We start from the raw sequence: 27788 nt of genomic DNA on the forward strand, positions 1-27788 counted from the left end.
TACGGTTTTTTTAACATTCTCTTCTTTTTCACCCTAATGTAGATTGTGATAGCACAATCTGTCGTGAAATATGATACTTTTCATTGCCACATGAAACACACTTGGGAAGGAAAATTATGCTACTGGGTAATTGATGCCATTGATCGCATAATCGCATTTATCTCATTCAAAGTGCTTTCACCTCAGCTGAAGAAAATTTACCACCGCTGGATAGGGGAACCAACGCATTTTCCTCATCACCATCCAAACCCTGCTGGACCGCATCAGTAAGGGTGGCGATCAATTGTCGACGGGCCGTCAGGTGATCAAGACGCGTATCGCATTGTAAAACTCGGGCTACAAATTGGCTGTTGTGATAAGGTGTGATAGGTTTTTAGTTGTCGGTGCCAAATTGCTGTCGCTAATGATAAAGTTGTTAACCGTAGGATTGCAAAACAATTAACCGGAAGATTTTACATCGGGTGAAGAAAAACATCGAGCACTGTAGGATAATTGGAACAAGTCTGGCCTGATCGAGAACCTATTGGACAGCTAATTTATAGATTTGAATACTGAAATAATCAGCTGAAATGATGAAGCAATTTTGGTGAGTGTTAATCCGAGCTTTTGTATTATTACGCACGTCTTCAGCTAAAATTATTTGTTCAAAAAATGCTGACCAGACGTGTTTAAGCATAACAATAGTTTTGTGATTAAATATTATTCATTTTTACAATAATAATCGTTTTTCTGAATTATGGTTTTGAGTTACAATGCATGACAGTGTATCAAGAAGTAATAAGATCGCTCATGATGAAAGGCTGGAAGGCCGAGTGTCATATACCAATCGACGAATTAAGGTGACAGTGGCTCAATGTGGACGATGGCCTTCTTTGGCTAGATTTACGTGAAGTTTGATTCCTAAGACTAGTTCTAATCTAATCATACAAACGCGCAATGGAGCATGGGATTTGCTCTCCAACGGAGAGCTCTAGTATTTTAAGTGGTCGCGCTGGCCACGTCCTCACGGTCTATCGGATATGGGAAGGAAATGATTATGCAACCACTTGCCCACTGCAAGTCGAGAACACCTCTGCACTCGCCAAGTGTTGTTCATGCGGAATTTTATTGGAATCTGGGGGTTAGGTTCTATAGCAGAGGTTCCTCTTGGTCATCCAGTTGCCAATGTGATAGTAATGAAAGGGTGGGTATATTCAATTGGATACCGAAACGGGCTTTTTTGCTCATTTCAAATTCTAACAGTTACCTGCTAGAATAAGTGAAGTTGTAGGTATAGGATAGAAGATGGAAGCGGTATGAGAACGTGAGAAATATATGGAAAGATATATCTTGTCAAATCTTGTCTTGTATACAAAGTGGGAGGAATGGAACGGGCCTGGGATTGAATTCACGACCTCCTTCGTATGAGGCAGAAGTGGTAGCCATATGACCACCGAGCCCGTTATCTTTTTAATTTTTTATAAACCTCGTAAACCTCATTATCCGCTTTAAAAATCTGTTTGAATATCAAAACCAGAGTAGAAACCATTTATCAAGAAAAATGTCTAGTTTTCAAAATCCGCGTAAAAAAGTGTCACAGTGTGTCTAGTGGAGTATCATGGAAGAACAAAAACCATTCGATTTCGGCAACATAAATGTACCAAAACGTGTTGCCAAAATCGAATGGGGTCTGTAGTTTCGAAACAAAAATCTTCACCTATTCAGATAGAAAATACATCACGTGTCATTACCTGGATGACGGGTATCGAATCGTTACCATTTTGCTGAACTTTTATTTGTCAATTAGAGAAGATTGGCAGGCGGCAAACAACAAAGCTGAGGGTGAAGTACTGGCTAGAGCGTTGCACTGGGTAATTGCCAAAATTTAGGAGGATAAGGTTCAGCCGCAGTAGTGTATGCTGAGGGTGGCTGGGTTCGTTTTCCGGTGCCGATCTAGACAATTTTCGGTTTGGGCAATTTTCGGTCCCTGGGCATAAAAGTATCATCGTATTAGTCTCTTTTTATTTATTACCAGACTAAGGTCGGAGTGGCCTGTGCTGTACATAAAAGTCTTCTCCATTCAGCTCGCTCCATGGCTGCACTTCGCCAACCACGCAGTCTGCGGAGGATCTGCAAATCGTCCTCCACCTGATCGATCCACCTTGCCCACTGTGCACCTCGCCTTCTTGTTCCCGTCGGATCGTTGTCGAGAACCATTTTCACCGGATTACTGTCGGACATTCTGGCTACGTGCCCGGCCCACCGCAGTCTTCCGACTTTCGCGATATGAACGATGGATGGTTCTTCCAACAGCTGATGCAACTCGTGATTCATTTGCCTCCTCCACGTACCGTCCGCCATCTGCACCCCATCATAGATGATACGCAACACTTTCCTTTCGAAAACTCCCAGTGCGCGTTGGACCTCCACGAGCATCGTCCAGGTCTCGTGTCCGTAGAGAACTACCGGTCTTATAAGCGTTTTGTAGATAGTCAGTTTGGTACGGCGGCGAACTCTATTCGATCGGAGCGTCTTGCGGAGTCCAAAGTGCGTACGATTTCCAGCCACTATGCGTCTCCGAATTTCTCTGCTGGTATCATTTTCGGCAGTCACCAGTGAGTCCAAGTACACGAATTCTTCAAACACCTCGATTTCGTCACCACCGATAGAAACTCGTGGTGGGTGGCTTACATTGACCTCTCTTGAGCCTCTTTCTATGTCCTATCATGTATTTCGTCTTCGACGTGTTGATGACTAGTCCAATCCGTTTAGCTTCGCTTTTCAGTCTGATGGTGGCTTCCTCCATCCTCTCAAAGTTACGTGCCATGATATCAATGTCGTCGGCGAAACCAAATAACTGGACGGACTTCTTGAAAATCGTACCACTCGTGTCAATCCCTGCCCTTCGTATTACTCCCTCCAAAGCGATGTTGGATAGCAGACACGAAAGACCATCACCTAGCGGCATAAAATTTGGGAGAGTACCTTGTAGGCGGCGTTCAGCAATGTGATTGCGCGGTAGTTGCTACAATCCAGCTTATCGCCCTTTTTGTAGATGGGACACACGACACCTTCCATCCACTCCTGCGGCAGAACCTCATCCTCACAAACCTTGATAATCACCCAGTGCAGCGCTCTAGCCAGTGCCTCACCACCGTATTTAAACAGTTCTCCTGGTAGTTGGTAAACTCCAGGGGCTTTGTTGTTTTTAAGCCGACCGATTTCCTCCTGGATTTCCTGGAGATTCAGAACCGGAAGTCGCATGTCCTGCGCGCGTGCTCGTAGGTTCATTACCATACCGCCACCGTTGTCTGCCATACCGCCATTCAGATGCTTTTCGTAGTGCTGCCGCCACCTTTGGATCACCTCACGCTCGTTTGTAAGAAGATTCCCGTTTAAGTCCTTACACATATCGGGCTGTTGCACGTGGCCCGTGAAGAGTTCAACTTTTCATAGAACTTTCGTGCGTTATTAGTGCGGTACAATTCCTCCGTCTCTTCACGGTCTCGATCTTCCTACTACTTCCTACAATCTCGCCCACACATTTGCCGTCATACCAGTCGTTTCTCTGATCGGGGGCACCGTGCCAATTGCAGCGGTTGCGGTGCTACCAATGGCGGATCGAATATCTTTTCAGCCATCTTCAAGAGATGCTGCGCCTAGCTGATCTACCGTTGGAAGTGCCACTTCCAACTGCTGCGCGTATCCTTGGGCTAGTCTACCGTATTGTAGCCGCCCAATGTTAAGCCACGGCGTTCGACTTGGACGCGTGTTGTACACCGTCGAGTTTTGAGCGCAGGCGTATTGCAACGAGGTAGTGGTCAGATTCAATATTCGCACTGCGGTAAGTGCGGACGTTCGTGATGTCGGAGAAGAATTTGCCGTCGATTAGTACGTGGTCGATTTGGTTTTCCGTTACTTGGTTGGGTGATTTCCATGTGGCCTAGTAGATATTCTTGCGGGGGAAGAAAGTGCTTCGGATTACCATTCCGCGGGAGACTGCAAAGTTTATGCATAGTTGGCATTTGTCGTTCGATACGGTATGCAGACTATCCGGTCCTATGACCGGGCTATACATTTCCTCCCTTTCAACCTTAGCGTTCATGTAACCGATGACGATTTTGACGCCCCGCAGTGGGCATCCATCGTATGTCTGCTCCAGCTGTGCGTAGAACGCTTCTTTCTAGTCGTCGGGTCTCCCTCCGTGTGGGCAGTGCACGTTGATGATGCTATAGTTGAAGAAACGGCCTTTTATCCTCAGCTTGCACATCCTTGCGTTGATTGGCTGCCACTCAATCACGCGTTGGCGCATCTTTCCCAGCACTATGAAGCCGGTTCCCAGCTCGTTGGTGGTGCCACAGCTTTGGTAGAAAATAGCCGCTCGATGCCCGCTTTTCCACACTTTCTGTCCTGTCCAGCAGATTTCCTGCAGCGCTACGACGTCGGAATTGCGGGGATGTAATTCATCGTAGATTATCCTGTCGCAACCTGCGAAACCTAGCTTCCAATCGTGATCCTTTATTCGTCGCCTAGGTCGTTGCCGATTGTATCGATTCGTATTATCTTCTATGTCGTTCATAATGGTTGTTTTTAAAGGCGGCTTATTGGGCCTGCGCAAACCTCCTGTCTCGTCGGTGGGCCGTCGTGTCAGGGCTGTTTAGCGCCCCACCTAACACCAGGACTAAGACTAACACCGGTCGCTCTGGCGGATCCTACTTGCGGATACATGCAGCTTTTTATAGAAGTTTAACAGTTCCCACTGTCAAACCCCACCACATCCTAGGCAGGCACCACAACTCGCAGATGGCCTGGGGAGGGATCGTCAAGCCCTTGGGCATAGTCCCTGCTACCCATTGGCGTAACTACAGGGGGGCTATAGCCCCACCTAGGATCCAAACAGCCCCCCTAGAATGTTTGCTACTTTGCATAAGTATTGCACATATCTGGCTGTCTGAGCTTAACTACAGATAATGAATTTTACTCATCTTCTCTCTTTCCAAATCTGTTGAATCTGTTTATCAGGTTTTTGAATTTCTAATAATTCAGGACCACTTTTCGATTTGCAAATTCACGCCAAAACACTATTTTTTGCAAAAACCACAGGGTTTGAATCCAAAGAAGAATGACAAAATCTTTCACTTATCATGTCTGTATAAGGACTGTTCAGTTTATAAAGAGGACACATTGTAATGTCGATGTTGTTTAAACCATCAATCTTTTTAGAAATCTGTTTTGTTTCGTTGAATATATTATCTGACCCTTTAGACATGAAATCCAATCATCAACGAAACAATTCTAACTAAGAAATTTGCGATACTTATAACAATCTCAATTTATTGGATTTTCAACAGCTTAAGATCACTCCTGACGGAATCCAAGATCCAAAGTGCTCGCGTTTTAGGGGACACACCACTCGATTCAGAGGCGGCGCACAACTGTCATTTTTGTTGATTTAGCTTTGCTGCGTCGCAGCATGCGTGAAATAATAAAAATGACAGTTGTGCGTTGCTTCCGAATCGAGTGGTGTGCCCCCGAAAATGCGAGCACTTTTAAACTTGGATTCCATCAGGAGTGACCTTAAGGGCCGATGCCCACGTAGCGTTTTTTCAACGCTGCTTGCACGTGGCGTTGAAAAAACGCAGGTGTGCATCGGTGCGGCGACGCTGCGTTACCGCTTTTTCCCGATGCACACATACGTCCTTTTAACGCCGTGTGCACGCAGCGTTGAAAAGACGCTACGTGGGCATCGGGCCTAAACCGTTTATATTCCAATAGTGTCCCTAATACTAATGACACACTGGTGGTACAAGTACCATGGTACAAGAATCTTGAAATGAGTACCATACCAATTATTGTCTTTATTAAAGATAGTCTTGGAATAATTTTCTTGTTCTCTTGTACCATGGTACAAGTACCACAGGTGTGTCCTTAGTATAATAGTGTAATGCAATAGCTTTGTCCCCTGTCGAATGAAACTTGTTGCGAAAAAATCGGTTAAGGATTTCTATATGAAAAGTTGTCTAATGTTTTTTATAGCTTTTGTGCACACACATACGCATACACATACACACGGATAGACAGACACACATTTTGACAGACGGACACATTTTGTTGGATTCAAACTGTTTTATCTCTTTTCAAAAATTACAGTTGACAGTATTATACGATAAAGCAAACTCCATCAAAATTCGAGTCAAAATTGACCAATCTGTCTATATAGGTAGCATACCGTGAGAGACGTGTTTCGAAATCTGTTACGATAATGAACTGATTATAGCGCCTCATGATAAAGGCTATAGATAGTAGAATCTATAGATGAGCGAAAGCATGGCTGAGTCGATTTTTTTGCCCGTGCACGCGCGCATATGACGTCACAGCCCTTAACGTTTCCATTGAAATCGTGACGTCATGCTCGTTTAGAGACACGTTTGACAGTTCGTTTGGAGACAGAGGATTTATCTTCGCTCATCTATATATTCCACTATCTATAATAAAGGCCATATCAAAATTATATCAAAATATGTTATTATGTTTAAAATTTCTTTAACAAAATTTGTTAGAAACTTAATGCAGGATGTTGTTAAAATATCTAAATTTATAAGGTACACTGGGGGAAGTGGAAAAGGAAAAATCGATAGTGCATGTTTGAATTAGTGTAAAACCAGTTTAAATGATCTAAATGCGTTCAATCAAAATGGGCTTTCAAAAACAGTCAATTTTGCATCAACTGTGTGGTAATTCATACCATTTTGGTCGCTTGAAATTTATGGAAATAGATTTTAAAATTAGGAGGTTTTTTTTCACTTAACCTAGTGGGATGGGGTAAGTGGAAAACCCATATTATCTTGACCTTCAGTAGTGATGAGTAGCTACATATAACTAAAATTAATACGATAATTACTCTGAGTATCTTTTGTGGAATAATTTCATTACCTTAACGGAATAGATCCTCGAGGAATTCTCGTAATAGCTAGGGGAGGGCTGGTTTTGCCTTCTCGAACACTAAGTGTACGTAAAGTCTATATGTTCGCCCTAAAGATGAACTTTTTAAAGGAAAAATGGGACTTACAGGGTTATAAACTAATCAACTAAGTTTAACGAATTGAGATGATGTCTGTATGTGCGTATTTGTATGTATGTGTGTGCGCAAAGCACGTACACAATTATCAGGTATTCTTAAGCACTTGTTCTTACCCAATTTGTTCGCAAAAAAAATGCATTCAACGGCAAAACTTGTTATGAATAAAAATTATTGTGAATTATACAATATATTTACCTATCAGTGCTATTTTTAACTTTCTTATAAATGTTTGTCATATGTAAAACATGTGAAAAGCATCAATACCGATGGATGGATTAATCAGGCATTTTCTCATTTATATTAGTTCAATCACCACTGGAATCACAATGATAACAAAGAAGGAACATATTAAGATTCACAGCTATCGAAATAAACCCTGGAGGGAAGAAAAAAATTGCGTAATAAGAACATTATCCACTTTCCCCACAGTGTTTTATACCTGGGGTAAGTGTAAAATCTTTGAATTATTTGCTTTCTTGGTACAAACCACTAACAATTGAATGGGATTAGTTTAATTGCATTATAATGGTCACCTGTGATGTAAATTCACTTGAAAAAAGGACAATTGGTGCAAATAAGAATTGATTTTATGAATGCAAAAATCAACTTTAGGCGAAACCTAAAATTACAGTTCAAGCGTTAACCGTGTTAGTGTATGTATTATACAAATTTCAACATAGTATTAGTGTGAGCATCAAAGTATATTCTTGCATAATGTTATGATGTGGTAAAAACTGTAAAGTATATACAATTCCAATTTTTCGAGTCGATTTTTACACTTACCCCCCTTTTCCACTTCCCCCAGTGTACCTTATATCAGATGCATAATATATTGTTTACTGTGTAGTTAAAAGGGAGGGAGTTCGTGAGAAAATCATCGGCCTCATCGAGGCACAGTATGAGGCCTTCTCGTGTAGAGTGCTGCACAATGGGGTCTTGTCCGACCCTATCCGGGTCGTAGCTGGTGTGAGGCAAGGATGTATTCTATCACCATTACTGTTCCTCATCGTAATCGACGAGATTCTGGTAGATGCGATTCACCGTGAACCAAACCGCAGGCTGTTATGGCAGCCTATAACCATGGAGCAGCTAAACGACTTCGAATTGGCTGATGACGTTGCACTCCTCGCGCAACGGCGCTCTGATATGCAGAGTAAGCTCAACGACCTTGCCGAGCGCTCCTGCTCGGCAGGTTTAGTCATCAACATCAACAAAACCAAATCGTTGGATGTAAACACGGTGACTTCTTCCAGTTTCACAGTAGCCGGGCAACCAGCGGAGAATGTTGAAAGCTTCCAATATCATGGTAGCCAAATGGCGTCAGACGGCGGTACCACGATCGACATAGGCGCACGGATCAAGAAAGCAAGGGTTGCCTTTGCAAGTTTAAGAAATATCTGGAAAAACAGGCAGATAAGTGAACGCACCAAAATACGAATTTCAACTCTAACGTGAAATCTGTGCTGTTATACGCTAGCGAAACATGGTGTGTATCAGTGGAGAACACTCAACGGCTGCAGGTGTTCATTAACAGATGCCTGCGGTATATAATTCGGGCCTGGTGGCCTCACAACTGGATCTCTTGTTACCAGAGGCCGATAGCAACAGAAATTCGGGATCGGAAGTGGGGCTGGGTCGGCCACACTCTACGTAGGGGCGGGAACGAAATCTGTGAACACGCATTAGACTGGAACCCAGCGGGACATCGCAGCAGAGGCAGACTCAGAGGCTCATGGCGGCGAAGCCTCAATAAAGAAATAAAAGAAGTCGACCGAAATCTAACCTGGCAACAGGTTAAAGCGATAGCCGGGCAACGCTCAGGATGGAGATCTTTCAAGTCGGCCCTTTGCACCACCGGAGGTGTACAGAATCCGTAAGTAAGTAAGTGTGTAGTTAAAATTTTTTACAGGTCCTAATAGGATTGTGATCATCTTCAGATGTTTTTGTATTTGTCTGAACATGATTATTTTTCAAGAACATGGAACTAAGCCTTTGCCAATTTGGCAATCTTTTTAAATTATATCAACGTATGATGACCTATTTGGCTTGGAGACTTCAGCGTGCTTAGGTGACCGAAGAATTTCAAACAATACCTGATTTTATCAATGAAGTTTCTCAGCAAATGAGCAATATTTTAAAATTTTCAAGTTTTCTTGAAGTTTTGTGGAAAACAATTATGATCTCACGCTTTGTAAAATAGACCTAAAATGTGATACAACGTTTCATATGCATGTATCGAATTCAGGCATTTTCGATTTGTCTGGTAAAGTGTTTTAGGGATTTCGTAATGCTGCTATTTCTTGAAAATTTTCAATTTTTAGTAGACAAGCTAGGCTTCTTTAGTTTCGACAAAGTTTTGGCAAATCCCTCAGATTTTAAAGAGAGGTAATTGAATTTTAAATGAGAAAGAACTTGGAATGCTGTTGGATGGATTATAAAAATCCACAGATTTTTTTTTTGCTTTTCTAAGGCTCCTATGATTTTCTCACGACATTTCTATTTTTTATAGGCTGAGTGTCGTGGACCATAATTTATATTGTTCAAGTCGTCAATGGATGTGTTGTATGTTAATAGGTCAATGTTTGTTTGGTCAGCCAACTTGCGAACAATATATATTAGTTGATTTGAGCATTGAGCGAAAGCGATAACTTAATTGTTTTGAGTGAAAAAGTAGAAAAATTTCAGAAAAAGTTAGTCCCCCCTAGAATTTTCCATTAGTTACGCCAATGCTGCTACCCCTCTTAATACTGTCTTCTCTTTTTCGGAAGCGTCCACAAATTACGTAACGCTTAGAGGGGGAGGGGGGTTGAGCAAAGTGTGACGATCCATACAAAATTTTCAGATGCTTCATACAAAAAGTGTGACCCCTATGTCACATTTGAAGGGGGTGTGTGACCCCTATAAAGGGGGGTTGAAAATGCCCAATTTTTGCGTTACGTTATTAATGGATCTTCCCTTCCTTCTTTTTTATTCCCTTTTATTTTTCTTCCTTTTTCCTTCTTTCTTCTTCAATCCTTCCTAGTTCCTTCTTCCTGTTTTTTTCTTCCTTCTTTGTTCTACCTTTCTTTCTTGTTCTTCCTTTATAGTTCTCCCTTCTTGATTTTTTGTTCCTATTTCCTTCTTCCTTCTTCTGCCTTCCTTGTTCCTTCTTTCTTCTTCCTACTTCTTTTTTCCTGTTTTCTTCTTCCTTCGTTTTTTCTTTGTTCTTCTTCTTCCATCTTCCTTTTTCCCTTTTGCTTTCTCATATCTTCCTTCTTCTTTTTCCTTGTTTTTCCACTTTTTTTCTTCTTTCTTTTCCTTGTTTTTGCTTCGTTCTACCTTTTTCCTTTCTGTCTTCCTTATTTCTTTTGTCTTCCTTCTTCTTTGTTTCTTCTTGCCGTATCATTACTCCTTCTTCCATCTTTATTTTACTTTTTTCTTATTCCCGCTTCTATGTTCTTTCAATCTTTCATCTTTTTCCATCTCCTTTATTCCAACTTCTTTCTTCGTTCTTCCTTGTTTTTCTTGCTTCATCATTATCCCTTCTTCAGGCTTTATCTTAATTTTTCCTGCTTCCTCCTTTTATGTTATTTCTTCAATCTTTCATCTTTTTTCCAACTTTCTTCTTTAGTTTACCTTCTTTTTTCCTCCATCCATCATCTCTTTGCCATTTTTATTCTTTATTTTTATTCGTTATTCTTTATTCCTCATTCACTATTCAAACACTCAACATAATTGGTTGGTATTCATTTCAACCCATCATTTTTAGCCTTTCGATTCATTTCAGCCTTCTGATACTTTCAGCTTTTCGGGATTTCAGCCTTTTGAGTTCAGCCTTATGTGTTTCATCCTTTCGTAGGACAGCATGATCTGTACAATTGCACAACATGTTAAAGATTTAGTTCGAAAAATGTATTGGAGGGTAATCAACTGCCGCGATTCGCATAAAAGTCCCATGTCGTTTTTTGACGTTTTTGATTTTCTTTCAGAAATAAGCTTAAAATAAACTCACCTTTAAGAAAAACTGATAAAATAATAGGCATTGTTCTAGAAATTTGAAAATTAAAACCCACTTGTGTTGTCCCATCTTGCTATTTATTCGCATAACAGTCACATTCCAGATTTTGATACTGATGAGAGTCAGTAAAAGACGTCTGCTTCGATTGAACGTTAGACAAAGAATGATTTTATTATACTCCATTAATAACTACTAATTAATATCATGGCATGCTACTTCCGTTGCTACTTCATCACCCTCCTCAACGTGAAGTCCGAGCTTACTCCGAAAATACTCAAATTTTACACGACCAAGTGGTTTGGTAAGGATGTCAGCAACCATTTTGTTCGTTGGAATATATACAACATCGATAGTTCCATTTTGGTATAGATCCTTGATGAAGTGATATTTAGTATCCACATGTTTAGACCGTTGCCTAATAGAATCTTGTGTGAACTGTTTGATGCAACTTTGATTGTCTTCTCCTATTACCACCGGATATTTCACTTCTTGATAAATTGATTTAAAAAGTTTCAAAATCCAGAGTAGCTCCTGTCCACTTTCCGCAAGAGAAATGTATTCCGCTTCTGTACTTGAAAGTGCTACACATGACTGCTTTCTCGCTGCCCAAGTAATTGGTGCTCCACCAAACAGGAAAATAAAGCCGGTATTAGACTTTCTGTCGTTCGCATTGCCTGCCCAATCTGCATTGGCGAAACCAGTCAGTTTGTCATTGGTACTTTCAAGTCGTAGCTTCAGCTTGCATGTCGTATTTAAATAGCGCAACGTACGCTTAGCTTCATTCCAATCCGCAATAGTTGGACTACTTACTTTTCTTCCAAGAATCGATGCAGAAATAGCTATATCTGGTCGAGTATTGACTGCGATGTACAGCAGACCACCAATCAAACTTTGGTATTTGTCTTTGAATGGTAATTGTTCGCTCTCCTCCTTCTGCTGAATAAAGCCAGGTTCCATTGGCACTTTCGAAGGTTTTGCATCATTTAAGCCGAAACGATTCGCTATTTTCTTTATATAGTTCTCCTGGCTCAACGAAAAACCTCTTGCAGTGCGCTCGATTTGTATCCCAAGAAAAAGTTTCGCATCTCCAAGCACCGTCAGAGCGAATTGTTGTTCGAGGTATGATAGTAGCTCGTCGTATTCTTCTTGACTAGGGGTAATTAACAGCATATCGTCCACATACAATAGAATGTAACTGGTTTTTCCACCCTCCTGGCGCACATACAAACATGGGTCAGCAATTGATGGTTTGAATCCTATTCGACGAAAAATAGAATCAATCTTCCTATTCCACATTCTCGCAGATTGCTTGAGACCGTATATGCTTTTCTTGAGGCAGCAAACTTGTCCAGTGTTAGTTTCAAAACCTGGAGGCTCCTGCATGAAAATCGTCTCATCTAATTCACCATAGAGATACGCTGTCTTGACATCTACGTGCTTCACCAATAAGTTCAGTCTTCCAGCAACTGTTAATAGTAGCCTGAGAGTAACTTGTTTTGCAACAGGTGCAAACACTTCATCATAATCACAGCCGTATTTCTGAGTATATCCTTGTGCCACTAAGCGCGCCTTATAACGTACAACTTCACCTAGATCATTTTCCTTTGTTTTGAAAATCCATTTGCACCCTACGACTCGTTTTCCAGCTGGCAAGTTCATCATACTCCAAGTCTTGTTACTTCTTAGAGAATTCATTTCATCCTCCATTGCAGCTCTCCACTCCCTCCAATGTGGACTGTTCTTAGCTTCCGCGATGGTACGTGGATCTTTTAAATGTGCTGCTAATGCCGCGGTATCGAGATGGCAGAATACCTTTGTTCGTTGTCTCAACGAACGCCTCAAACTGCTTTCCGGATTTTCTATTACATCCTCCTGCTCCTCCTGAATATCTCTCTGGACAGCAGTATCTTCTTCATCTGTTGTATCCTCCATTGTTATTGTATTGTTCCCACTGGAAAGATCGAAATACTCTTCTTCTAGATCTGATATAACGCTCTGAGATTCTTCTTCAGTATTATCCACATAATTATAATCATTTTGCTCAGGATTTGGTGATTCTTGAAACTGGTATTCGACAATGACCTCATCTTCATCTATACATATCGTTTCATCCGGAACAAATCTTACATCACGACTTACTACCAATTTATGAGACTTTGCATCAATTAAACGGTATCCCTTGTGACAGTCCGAGTATCCAACAAAAATCATCTTTACTGCTTTGGGCTGCAACTTCGTCCTTTTTTCTTTGTGAACAAGAACAAAAGCTGGAGTTCCGAATATTTCCAAATGCGCCAAATCGGGTTTCCTGTTGTTCCAGAGTTCATATGGTGTTTGACTTATAACAGCTGTAGGAAGCAGATTTTGCAAATAGTTTGCCGTATTCACTGCTTCCGCCCAGAACGTATATGATAGCTTAGCATCCAGGATCATACATCTTGCCATTTCAACCAACGATCGATTTTTCCGTTCCGCGACTCCGTTCTGTTGAGGAGTGTATGCAGTCGTAAACTGTTGTCACAGACAAACAGACATAACACTCGACAAATTTCCATCGTTCACTGATTTACTGGTCGATTCAAATAATCATTGTTGGCCAATCGATCACTCGTGGCGCGCGCATCGTTTTTGCTCGAGTTTGACGTTTGCTCACTACCGCCATCTGGTTCGTGATTTGCCCAACTAACTAAAATCAACAGATGTCGTTAGTGTTTGAACGACGATGAATTTGATGAGTAAACGTTCAATGTGTTATGTCTGTTTGTCTGTGCTGTTGTTGTATGCCTTCAGATTTGCAAAACGATTCCATTTCAAAGCTCTTGAATTCTCCCCCTTGATCGGATCGCAGAATTTTCGGTTTCCTTCCTAAACGATTCTCCACAGCGCGGACGAATTGCTTGAAATAATCAATAACCTCTGATTTCTGCTTCAAAAAATATACCGTCGTGTATCTACTGAAATCATCTATCAGCGTTAAGAAATACCGGCATCCTCCAGGAGTTTGAGTATTCATTGGGCCACATACATCGCTGTGTATTAAGTCCAAAATAGCCTTCGATTTACGCTTTGCTTTCACTGGAAACGGCAATCTCGTCATCTTTCCTTCAATACAACATTCGCACGTACTTCTGCTTGAATTACAATCACGGATTCTGATACCAGATGCAAGTTCGTACTTTTCCAGTTTCAGTATGGCCTTGTTGTCTCGATGTCCTAACTTCCTATGCCAACTATGCAGGCAGTCAGACTGATGACAAACCTTCATGGCCTTCGCCGCAGTGTGAATGTTATTCACGTAATATAAACCGCCTCTCGTGGTAACTGTTGCCGCAATCAAACCCCCCTTCTCGATGACACATCCGTCGGTTTCAAAGATAACCTTGCCCCCTTTGCTTGTGAGCTTCAGAACTGACATCAAGTTGACTTCTAGGTCCGGCATAAACAAAGTTTCGCTTAACTTGAGTGAGTTTGTGTTTCCTTTTTCATCCATCGATTCCATCAAGCATGTCCCAATACCTTTCGATTTGATTTGCTTTCCATCAGCTAAAGTCACTTCTACGACAACACTTGAATCAATATCTAGAAACTTGGATTCTTCGTTACACATGTGGCAGGATGCACCAGAATCAATTATCCATTGTGGCTATCTGTATTTGCTATCTCCAGGTCTAGATAAAAATGCAAACTCTTTGCTACCTTTCTCCGCTACTTTTGCTTTTTGCAGATTTCTCGATTTCTGGACAAATTTTTCATTTACTTCCACCGCTTTTTGCTGTTCCATCCACTGACGACAATCTTTGCGCTTGTGTCCAGGTTTCTGACAGAAATGGCATAATATTGGTTTTCTCTTAAACTCCGTTTTCAATGCTGATTCTGCTCCACTTGAGCTTCTTCGTCGAGTAGCTTCATCTACTAGCTTACCACGCACGAATTCCATCGTTAAATCAGCATCTGGACGACCCTCCAAAGCAGTGATCAGAGTAGCGAACGAATCCGGTAGACTACTGAGCACAATGTTCACCTTCAGATCCTTACCAAGCTCTTGACCAGTGTAGTGGCTCCCAAATAACACGTCTGGTTGTTAGGTTGCTTAATAGATGAATGGTTTTTATTAATCAGTATCGTAGCATGGCCTGCTCTATTATCCTTACATATCCTTGCCTACTACATCCCTCTTCCTCTCTATTTTTTTTTATCTATTCCAACTGTTTTATTTCACTACAATTTATTTTATTTGTTTTTAACAATTCTTAGTCTCGTTTGGTGATCTTATAAACTTCGTAGTTCTTCAAATATTCTGGCTTGCGTTTGCTCCTTTGACTTCGTTTTTCAAGAGGACCATTGGTCGGTGCTTCCTTCAATTCATTAGCAATACTCGTCTTTGTGGAACTAGTGATAACTTCATCTAATATTGTACTTCTTGGATTGACAGGATTACAAGAGATCAGAAGTTTTGCATGATTGATATGGCGATCAAATTCTACTCCCGTGGATAAATTCTTCAGAGTAATGCGAGTTCCACTTTTTTTAACGACTACATGAGGTTGTGGATTGAAATTTGTCTCCAATTTGTTTCGTTTTCTCAAATTTCTCACAACAACGTGATCTCCAACATCAATTTTGGATTCCTTCGCTCTTCGTTTTGTATCTCCATATATCCTTTCTTTTTCTTTCTTTGTTTTGTCAAAATCTCTCAATTTGTTGCCGAATTCGGAATTATAAACTGGAGTGTTCATAGGAATTTTATCTTTAAGATTTCTTCCGAGTAACAGCTTTGAAGGGGTAACATTTGTTACTGAATGAGGCGTATTACGATAAGCTAAAAGGAAATCCTATAAACATGAAAATAAAAGAAATTAATTAAACTCTTGAAAAAAAATCGAGTTATTTTTATTTTGATAGTTTAATCTAACCTGTAAATCATCTCTCCAACTTCTTCCCATTGCGATACTTATTTTCACCGTTTTTAACAAAGTTCTATTATGCCGTTCGACTAAACCATTCTGGAACGGCGCATATGGTACAGAATGCGATATTTTTATACCGCTTATCTTACAAAACTCATTGAACTCATTTGAAGCAAAAGGAGGACCATTATCACATACAATCTCTTCAGGATATCCGAATCTTGAAAATATAGTTCTTAATTTGAATATTGTTGCCTCTGCTGTCGTTGAAGTCATTATTTCAATCTCGGGATATCGTGACAAATAGTCAACAACTACTAATAGATGATCTCCATTTGTAACATCGGTGAAATCTAACGCCAATTCACGCCAAGGGCCGTCAGGTAAAATTGTTCTGGTCATCGGTTCAATATTTATTTCTGATACCAATAAACATCCTGTGCAGCCTCTAATGTAATCTTGAACCATGAGATCCATAGGATTCCACCAGACTTTTTCCCTAAGACGTTTTTTCATTGCATCACGGCCCAAATGTGGTTCATGAGCAAGTTGCAAAACTTTTGCTTGTAAGGATCTTGGTATAATTATCCTATTATTCTTCAATACTAATTTTCCATCAGTCGATAAATCATGTGCAACCGCTCTGTATCTTGATAAAGTCTTAGGCCATCTTCGAATTGGGTATGAAATCCATCTCATAAGTTCTGTCAATTCAATATCCTGGCTAGTAGCATCAATAATATCTTCTAATGGTATAGCTACAGGACATGCATCAGAAGACACCAAGCGTATGATTCTCTCACTTTCTTCGTCGAAACTGTGATTGCTAATATTTATTTCTTGGCATAACCGTGAAAAAGGATCAGCAATATTTGTTTTTCCTGGGCGATATATTACTTTGTAATTATACGACATTAGACGAAGCTTCCACCTTTCTATACGTGCACTTGGTTTTGCTCTGTCTCCAAAAATCGTTACCAATGGTTTGTGATCCGTAATTATCCAGAATTTTTTTCCATAAAGGTAATAATGAAATTTTTCAGGTGCCCATACAAGGGCTAGGGCCTCCTGCTCTGTTTGAGCATATCTTTTTCCACTTGTGATAATGTTTTGGAAGCGTAACTAATAACCCTAAGACATCCGTCATCAGATTTTTGGTCGAGTACAGCACCAAGACCGATTGGACTTGCGTCAGCTACAACAAAAGTTTCTAGGTCGGGATTGAAATATGCTAGCGTCTCGTTTCTTGCTAATGCAGATTTGAGATCATCAAACGCTTTTGATGCGTTGAGGTCCATTCAAAAGGTACGCCTTTTTTCGTGAGATTGTATAAAACACTTGCAATGGTGGATAGATTAGGAATGTACCTGTTGACAAAGGTGACTAAACCCATAAAACTTCGGACTTCTTCTGCTGAACGAGGTTGACGAAACTGTTTGATAGCTTCCAGCTTTCCATTGGAAACTTTCGCACCATTGGCTGATAGATCGTAACCAAGAAATTCTATCTCCTCAACGCATTCAATAGTTTTGTCATTATTCAAAAAAATGTTTTTCTCTGCTAGACGTTTTTTCACCAAATTTGTCCTGAATTTAAGAGTTTCTGGATCTGGTGCATGTATTAAAATGTCGTCGATATAAATTATTAGCCATGGCATATCCGCTAATATAGTCTCCATGCATTTTTGGAATAATTCTGGAGCAGCAGATAAGCCGAAAACCAGCCTTTTGTACCGCATCAATCCTAGCAATAAATCTGAATTGTATTATCTCTTAACCAGTTTATATATAATAAATCAAACCTAATGGGGAAATGAATGTGGTAATATACCGACACTCTTCATGTAATATTAATTGGTGGAATGCTTGCTTGATGTCAAACTTGGTAAAATATTTGCTACCTTTTAGATGACAAACCATTTGTTCCAAAGTCGGTAATGGGTGAACTTCTCTAACAATCGCTTTGTTTGCTTCCCTTAAATCGATGATAATTCTAACTTCATTTGCATTTTTCCTCTTAATCAGCATTGGAGAAACCCATTCCGATGCTCCATGAACTCTTTCTATCACATCTTGTTCTTCTAACTCTTTCAACTTTAGAAGGGTTAACTTCTCAAGGGGGATCGGTATGCGTCTATAAGCTTGCCTTACTGGCGGTACCGATTTATCTATTTTAACACATGCCGTCATATCTATACATACTCTCGTTTATATTATTTACTGAACAAATTAAAACAATATTTAATTCTCACCTTTGATACAGGGTAAAGCACAGCTGCTCGTTGCATTGAGAAATTTCAGTACACCTAGCTTCTCAGCTGTATTTCCGGAGAGCAAAGAGCAATTCCCGCCTTCAATTACGAAAAACGTTGTAGAACAGGCCCGGTCGTCAATCTCGATTTCCGCGTCTACTTCACCAAGAACTGTTAAGGGACAATTTGATCCATATCCACGAAAGATTTTTCTGCTACCCTTTCGCACATCGAATGCCTTGAATCCCACCTTCTTTAAAGTCTTCCAGTCCGCTGTACATAAAATATTTTCATCTGCTCCTGTATCCACAACAAACTGGAGGTTTACGCCACCAACTGCTGCAACTACTTTTCGTTTGCCGTCCAAATGAAATAGTTCGCGAATTTCCACTTGGTTAGAAACATCATCAACTTCTCTCACAAACTTCTGCTTCCTGGTCATATCATGTCCTTTGATCCGGTTCACTGGAGGTTTCGAATTCTTCACATCAGTTTTTCGATTATTTTGCCAGCTATACGGACTACTGCTTTTCCAAGGCTTCCAGCAGCTCCGAGCAAAATGTCCTATCTTGCCACAATTGTTGCACCTCGATTCTCGAGCAGGGCATTGTTGGTCGTTCGCTTCATGTTTTCCCAAACACCGATTACACGCACCTTTGCTATAACTTGTAACCTGGTTTAGAAACCATTTGCAAATCTTGAAACTCCGTAGGCTCGCAGGAAGATGTTGAACGGAACTCTTGCACTTGGGCAGATACAGATTCATGGGTTCGTCCAATTTTCAGCATTTCTTCAAGGGTGACATCGGCTTCCAAATATTTCGCCCTCAATTTATCGTCGCTTGTCGTCGCATACACTATTTGATCCATGATCATTTCATTGATCTGTTCTTCGAAATTACAAACTGCCGCTTGAGTTTTGAGGCGTAAAACGAATTGGTCCAATTTCTCCTTATGATTGAACTTGAGTTGCCGGAACTTGTTTCTTTCGTAACGTAGCGACATACGAGGGCGAAATAATTGTCTAAGGCTTCCATTGCGGCTCTATACTTGTTATCCAATATGCCTCCAGTAACTTCTATAATTTTCGCTATTTTTCTAACATCCGGGCCACCAAAACACATTAGCGCATTGTACAGCTCCTCGTGATCAATAACTCCTTTCAACGCCAAGTATGCCACGAACTGTCCTTTCCATTCGTCCCATCGTACAGACGTAAGGCCATCACCAGCTTCGTGGAATGGTAGGATATTGAAATTTAGCTGTAATTATATTAATTATATATAATATATGTATATAGCTCGATACAATAGCTTTTCAAATAGCGGATTGAATTATGACAGTGATTTGTACTTCAAACTCACTTCTTCTTTGTCCACCTTTGGGACAAGTCAAATGACCTGGAATCAATGTTCTCTACATTTGACTTTCTAAATGGCCTGGAACTCATGTTCCCTACATTTAGAACCATTATAGTTACCTCATCTATGTGAGTCTCAGATAAATGGCCTGGAATCTATGTTCCCTACATTTATCTCCCTAAATGGCCTAGATTTTCAAAATCCCTTCATTTAGGTTCATCTTTTTTTTTTCATTTAGATTTATCTTTACAAATCACTGGATAGAGAACCACTAAATTCGTGATTTTTTCTTTTTTTCAAAACCTGTTGAACTACTTATTGTCAAGAAAATATTATTAGGAAAACTCGTTACCATGGACATGTTGACTCCGAATAATGTTCGTGTTGCGATGCAAAATGTATTTTGACGATTGGATCCTAATTTTTTTCAGGTCCCGACAAATACAGCGAATACTCCTTTCTTGTACTCCTGGAAAATATTCCTTTTTTCGACTTTCCAAAAGTTCTTTTTCTCTTCTTCTTGCTTTTACTAATTTCGTTTCTTCAGTGCGTCCGATTTTTCACTCGTCGCCAATGTAGTGGCTCCCAAATAACACGTCTGGTTGTTAGGTTGCTTAATAGATGAATGGTTTTTATTAATCAGTATCGTAGCATGGCCTGCTCTATTATCCTTACATATCCTTGCCTACTACAACCAGCGATCGCGAGTTTCTCGAAATGACCTTCCATCTGGCTAACATAGGTCCCAATATCATCACCTTCGACGTACTGCATTCGCATTATTTTTCTGAGTATCGTAGTTTTGCTTGTACGTCCCTGCTTCTCATGAGCGCCACGGATTGATTCCCAAGCTTCCTTTGCGGTCTTCGTCTTCTTAATGAGGATGTACTGTGTAGACTCAACTAGTAAACCGATCGTGGCTCTTGCTCGTTTGTCTCCGTCATCCCATTCGGCGATATCCGCTTCATTGCCTTGAGCCATCGCTGTCGTAGGTCGCTCAACAGGTCGCATACCAGGCTCAACAAACTTTCATAGCTTCTCGCGGACAAGTAGAAGTTCTACTTCAAACTTCCAGTCAGAATAATTGGTGTCATTCAATTTTCGTACTCCAATTTTCTCCATATTCTTTTTGCCTGTCAATTTCTTTCAATGCAGACTTGATGCTTCCAGGCCCATAACCTGATGAGAGTCAGTAAAAGACGTCTGCTTCGATTGAACGTTAGACAAAGAATGATTTTATTATACTCCATTAATAACTACTAATTAATATCATGGCATGCTACTTCCGTTGCTACTTCATCAGATATTATGTCAAATTTTAAGAAAGATTGCTGGCTTTATCGGTTTATTAGATTTTTTTCAATTTCTCCATGTAAAACGAGTTTGAAAAATTCAACAGCATATTTCCCAAGCTGAATAAAACTGACATGGAACGAATAGGGGCAGTCAATCACTTCCTTGAATTGGGTTTGATTCCACCAAACCAGTATGCTAAACAGCTACTAAGCTACGAAGAACCTCCATCGTCCTCCGCAGCTCAGAAGAGTTTTGGTTCAAGGCGAAACTTGTATTCGGCACAACTTATCAAGTTGAATGAAATTGAATGGATTTTCTCTGCCTCTCTACTTATTTGAAAACAGTCGGATAAAATTATTGACATTGTCTATTTACAAAACCGATTAAAAATAATAATGGCTTCAACTTAAAAATCAACATACTTATAACGTTGCAGTTGATGTCACTGGTACCCCGTATAATGAGGTATGTTTGCTGGTATCGATTCCGACTGGAACGACACATCGGAAGGATTATCCGAAGCCACCGACGTTTCACCCTTCACAAAGTGCTTCTTCTCATGCGTCAACATGTTGTACTTGTTGTTGAACTTTCGACGGCAGACGCTGCACTCGTACGGCATCAGATCCGTATGGATGTTGGAATGCTGTCGCAGATACCCCGGTGTGGTAAATCCTTTACCTGTAATCGATTGTGACATAGCAAACCAGGAAATGAATCTCAAGATCAGAAACATACCACAGACAGCACAAACATAGTTTTTCTCCTCAGTATGGATCCTCTGGTGCTTGGTAAGGGCCGCCTTAGGCCCTTTGATTCGCTGCTTACAAATGTCGCAATACTGATATTCCGGACCATCAGCATTGTGCTGCCGTCGAATGTGCTTCATTAACAAATTTCGACAATAGAAGGACATGTTGCAATCTTCCATTTGACATGCGTACGGTTTAAGGCCTACAAAAGTGTCATGAACTAACCATTTAAATAGATTTCAGTAATCTCACCTAAATGCTGATTCTGGTGGCTCTCCACGGTGTGGTATTCAACCCAATCGCCGCAAAAATCACAAAGCGCTCCACGCCGAGATCGTTTCGGATCTTTCACATTTTTCTTTTTCTTTCCATCCTGAGCATCCTCCAAAGCTAGTTCCTCATTCTCGTCTAGGGGTTTCTCCTTCTTCTGACGCTTTTTGTACGGTTTTGTTACAATCCGCACACGCTTTTTCTTCGGCGGTGGAGACGGAATAGGAACAAACTTTTCATCCGATTCCGACCCAGACGGAGGACTGTAGTCTTCATCCTCAACGTCCTCACAATTTCCCAAAGAACTGGTGCTCCGATCCGATAAAACTGGTTCCACCTTCAAAGCTAACACTCTCGAGCTACTACTGCTCGGCTCAAGCTCGTAACTTTCTTCTACTGATATGGGCTCCAATAACTCTTCATCCACATTATCTACCATGATCACCGCTATGGACTCTGGTTTTACTCTAGCATCGTCCGATCCAGAATCAATTTTTGTCTTTTTGTTAAAACTTTTTGTTGATTTTAGATAAGCAGCATCGATATCGAACCGATGCGATTCCAGCATCACCCTACAGTTTTCAATGATCTGCAGATTCTCATCGCTGTCCCAGCTCTTCCCAGGAATCGACCTCCTTTCGTTTGCCAGCAAATTTCGAGCCCTCAAACAAGTATTCCGGAAGTCATAAATCATATCAACCAGCTTTGAACACGTTCGGCAAATAAAAGGATAGGCATCACCCAAATAAACTTTGATCCCCAGCGCCGCTAGGATTTTCGTTTTCTGAGGAAACATTATGTAGGCTAAACTGGATCCGGAAAACTCTCGCAAGCAGATACGACACTGTTTTTCAAAAGCCTCCTTTGCCAGAAGCGGTCCTAGTGGTTCTTCCACATAGCTTCCGGATTGAATGTTTCCTAGCACTTCCCTCGGAATCAACTGAAGATCCACCTGAACGCCACGGTTTATATTCTTACGGCGGGATGTTTGTACCGCTGCTTCAGCCATGCTGTACACTTTCCTCGAAAGCTGCGGAAAACCAACGTCCGATTCCGCTATTAAATCATCCGGTGGTTCAGTCTTGATGTCGGCGCACTCGAAGGGGTTTTCCAGTTCTGGGAAATTATTAAAATTAGGATAATTTAAAGGATACTATATAAGTATATTTCAATTTACCTGCAGTTGAAACAATAGAAATATCCATGGTTTTCGGCATTTTTTAAATAATATTCAACGATTCGATGGAAAAATACGAAACTTTTTTCATTTTGTGTTTATTTTTATTTATGAACTGTCAAAATAAATGCAAAAGTCGAAATTCGCCCTGTGACTACGATTGTGAAAGATGCATCATGCAAGTGGGGTGCCTTCTCTTGTGCCGAATAGGGCACTGCACGGATACAGTGACTATAATAACAGTGTCGTCAAGTGTCAGAATTGGAACAGAATGGTCTGTCAGTTCCATACAAATGCGCATTCCAAACGAGCAGGAGACCTGTCAAACGTGACACTTGACGTTACTCTTCTTCTAGGACTCTATGCACGGATTGCTTTGTCTCTTTTTCGCTGCAAAGAAATTAGACAACAACAAGGCCAGTAAACGTCAAAATTTATGAAGAACAAAAGAGAAAGAGATGTTTCCGTGCAGTGCCCTATACAGATCTTGTCGATAGCTTCAAATAAAAATATAAACACCACTGGTGGGCACATTCACAAATTAGGGGAACTGTTGCATTTTCCATCTCACTGAACATATATTCATCTCATCGCAAAACTAAGAAAAAACAGCTCCAATCTCGTCGCTTCTGTGGTCGCTTCTGTCATGTTAGTTATCTAGTCCCAAAAACATCGATCAAACAACAAAATCAGAAAATCTTTAACTATCGTTCTTTTTCATTGCATTTCATATTATTTTTGTGGCTCTACGTCTATCTCAGGCAAAGGCCAACTGTTTCCTTTCTTTCTTTCTTTTTTTTTGTCCTTGTACTCTGTCCATCACTACCAAAGTTCAAAACTGTGTTTTCTTTTTTTCTTCCTTTTTTTTAGATCATCTTGTACTCTTGCTTCTCCGTCTATTTCCACCGGAGAGCATTTCTCAATTTCTTTCATCGCATTTTTCTGTTTTTATTTTCTTCTTTTTTTTATATCATCTTGTACCTTTGCTCCTCCGTCTATTTCCACCGGAGAGCATTTCTTATCTCTTTTTCTTACTCCTCCTACTTTTTCTCTTTTACACAAAAAAATACCCCGAATCATGACCAGGTACCAACCGCGCCATGTCGGGCCCGAGCGAATATCCTTAGGACATCCGTCGAATATCTGAATTATCATGGGCTGTGTACTCACATGTATGCTCTGACAGAACGAGTAGCTCTAATGATACATAGAAGATGTACCCAAGGGGCCATCCACAAAGTACGTCACGCTCCTAGGGGGGAGGGGGGGTTCCGAGCAGCGTGACGACTCATACAACAATTTTAGAGTTTCAATCAGTGGTGGAAATACTCGCTTCACGAGTAAGAAAAGAGTGTGTTTGGGCCTACCAAAAATGCCATACTCGCGTGAACCTACTGCCTGCATTTTTCTGGCGCTTGCTTTGTTCGCGAGTACGGGCAGAGCAAAAACAAAAAGCCGGTTTGTATTTTGTTCGGGAGTAAAAACACGGTCGCGAGTTTTTGTGATTACTTCGAATACAATGGATAGATTTGACTTGACATAAACACAATAACAATAAACAATTGTGTTCTTGCTCGAACATCAGTGAGAAATAAGTTCCCAGGTTGTTTTATGACTTTTAGCAAATTAACTCGAATGACTCGCGAAGCTTCACGAACATTTTTCGGGGTTCGTTTTTTTGTTTTCTGTGCAAGCAGAAGGTAGGCAAGAAAAAGGCAAAACAAATGTTCGCGAGTCTTTTGCATTGCCTACTTCTTGTTTTGTGAGTAAGATTCGCAGATTTCCACCACTGGTTTCAATACAAAAAGTGTGACGAAGGGGGGGTTGAAAATCGCCAATTTTTGCGTGACGTACTTTATGGATCTTCCCCAATATTCGAATTAGTATCGTCTCATTCTTTGTTTTATTCTGTCAATCGAGTTCATATTCGTGTGCTAATGGGCGCCTACTATTCGAACGCCGATTGCTTCGATTTAGAAGTTCAAATCTCATTCAAATAATCCATGCTTTCATTTCGTTTCTCCGATTATGATTTTAACACAATCCGCTACTACCACAGCTTCTTTTTGCTAACACGCATGCTCACTGCTGAAAAAAATCACAAATATAAGAAACAAATCAAATTCCTTTCCATTGCTTTGTTTTTGATTGGATGGAAATGGGAGCTATGAGATGAAATGCAGAACAGTTCGCCTACATAACACTTTAGGATGTGGGAGTGGAAGGGTCTCCTAGAACGTTACGGTCCATACACTGAGAACAGCGTTGCGGTAAAAAAATACCATTTTGAAGGGTTAAATTAAATGCACAACGCAAGGGGAGGGTCGCTGAGCACAATTCAAATTGTGTTCATTTTAATATTTGTTCCACGGTGTGCCACAATGTGCCACGTATTGTGGTTGACAAAAACACGGAAACAACGATAAAGTCTGGCAGCACTGTTCGAATACAAACATTAGACTTCTGTCAAACGTGAAAAATAAACGCAATCGTAATTTTCACCGACTAACCGGAATGGAAGAGGTGAAAACGTTCATCGTTCGAAAAACGCCTCAAAGTTATTGTTAGATTAGCGAAATTAATCATCATACAGTTTTTACTGCATATATATACTGTAGCGTGGCAAGTGATAAAGCTAGCGCCTCCTCATACGACCTACAAGGGCCATTTTTTGCAAAACATCTTGCCTGCTGACACATGACATATAGGCATCTTTGCCATGGAATGAATTTATACTTCCATTGCTTGTAAACTTGGCAAACGGGCTAACTTCCCAAGGAACTTCAAGTTCATTCATTTTCAAATTACGGGAAACAACGGTAGTTGGCAAAGGATTTTAGATTTTGTGTACAGAAATCCCAGTGAACTGCTTCAGAAATAGGTACATATATACATAGAAGTAAAATTTGACGGGATATTACAAGAGAAGGGAGAAGATAAAAAGGCAAATACCTTTCTACTTGATTATACGGTGATTAGTGATTCTAGTTTTCAACAAACAACAACAACACCCAAAACGATCTTTCCTTATGTATACTATATAGGCCAAGACTGTCTTTCTTCCCCGACGAATCCTCTTCCCCATGCAAACTCAAACAAGCCACAGAGATGATTGTTTCAAAATTAGGTTTAAATTCACGCCTAGTGTATCTTCAGTGTTGATAAATTAACACTTGCATCTCTTTTCACATAAAAATAAACGATTCGCCCCGAAAAACTAAGCGTAGAAACAAAAATATTTCAACAGCGAGATGCTCACTTCAGATGTTTGAGAAAAGCGGGAAAAGAATGACAACAGTTGGCAAGGTTGCCGGTTTCTGACATTCTGCAAATGTCAATGTCAAAAGTGTGCCACTGTGTGCCACAATTTGTGAATTGAGTGTTCCCTATTGCTGAACAGTGTTCCAATGCATGGTAAAAAAGTGTGCTTGGAACATTGTGCTCAGCGTCCCACCCCTTGGCACAACGCCACTAGATTTGTGCAGACTATACAGACTTGTTTCATATACTGTGTTTCATATATTTTCTTCCAGTCATATTATCAGATCCTGGTGGATTATGTTGCCTTATTTTCTTCCAATTACCGGACAAATCATATCACTTGGCTCATGTCCGTCCATGCCAGTAGTAAAAGACTTCAACACTCGTGCATTTCTTGGTATGTGGTATGAACAAGAGAAATATCCCAACCTATTCCAGTTTGGAAGTAAATGCAATACAGCCCAATACAGTCTGAAAGCCGACGGAACGATATCCATGATGAATCGACATGAGAGCAAAATGTGAGTTTTGTTTTATCATATATCAGTTTATTCAAAATGTTAACAAATCAAAATTGGTTTTTGATAGAACTGGAATTGAATCGGGAGTACGAGGTCATGGCAGACAGTTGTTTCCCGGAAAGATGCAAGTACGATTTCCTCAGCCATGTGAGTAGTCATAACAATCCGATACATAATATAGCTTCCAACCAAACTTTATTATTATGCAGGGAAGAATGACGCACCGTATTATATCATCGGCACTGACTATTTCCATTATGCTGTGATAGCTACCTGCAGTGAATTTGGTCTGTTAAAAGCAAGTAAGTGTGTTCAAATATTCCCAGGATATTAGCACCCTGCGTAATGTCCGTAATTGTTGTATTTTCAGCAACGGTGTGGATTCTGACAAGGGACCGCCACCCACGGAATGTTCATATGACCCAAGCCTACTTTGACATGAAACATGCAGAACTATCGGTGGCTTTTCTTGAGAAAATTGATCAGAAACATTGTGCCCCAACGAAACCACCGTTTAGCAACCTTATCTAAATGAGATACCAAATATGTGATGAGTACAAAATAAGCTTTTAGAAGTTATATCATCGACGAGTCACTGGCGCTCTCTGCTTGTCCACCACTTTTAATGGTCATTTGCTTTTGCGGGTGATTGCTCCTGTCAATTGAGCCGATACACAACTCCGCTGCTATGTTATGTCGAATTCGTTTTTAAACCTGGGTCAGTGCCAACCCGAACCCTGAATAAAAAAAACATTTTCAGTTCCATCTGTCTTTGGATATGTTGGTGTGCGTAGCATCGTGTTTGTTTTGATTCGAAACATATGATCCAGATGATCGCCGACATCCAGTGCACTGGCAGTGCGTTGGCATTGACTAACCAGATCATGATAAATAAATAAATATGTTCAAGTGCGTAAATTGATTTTTGCCGATAGT

General features: G+C 40.5%; 2 protein-coding genes across 2 annotated transcripts; one reads left to right on the forward strand and one right to left on the reverse strand.

Moving 5' to 3' along the window:
- The first annotated feature begins 39 nt into the window (after positions 1 to 39).
- LOC134213514 (apolipoprotein D-like) lies at positions 40 to 27788 on the forward strand. The gene is made up of 5 exons (XM_062692640.1): positions 40 to 586; positions 26604 to 26852; positions 26920 to 26999; positions 27062 to 27154; positions 27223 to 27788. The coding sequence occupies exons 1-5, from the start codon at positions 570 to 572 to the stop codon at positions 27381 to 27383; spliced, it is 600 nt and encodes a 199-aa protein (XP_062548624.1). The 5' UTR covers positions 40 to 569; the 3' UTR covers positions 27384 to 27788.
- Positions 21221 to 23225, reverse strand: LOC134217880 (myoneurin-like). The gene is made up of 4 exons (XM_062696710.1): positions 23071 to 23225; positions 21876 to 23009; positions 21610 to 21825; positions 21221 to 21552 (listed from the first exon to the last, which is right to left on the reverse strand). The coding sequence occupies exons 1-4, from the start codon at positions 23108 to 23110 to the stop codon at positions 21314 to 21316; spliced, it is 1629 nt and encodes a 542-aa protein (XP_062552694.1). The 5' UTR covers positions 23111 to 23225; the 3' UTR covers positions 21221 to 21313.

The sequence above is a fragment of the Armigeres subalbatus genome, chromosome 2 (genome assembly GCF_024139115.2).
Source record: "Armigeres subalbatus isolate Guangzhou_Male chromosome 2, GZ_Asu_2, whole genome shotgun sequence".
Classification (NCBI taxonomy): domain Eukaryota; kingdom Metazoa; phylum Arthropoda; class Insecta; order Diptera; family Culicidae; genus Armigeres; species Armigeres subalbatus.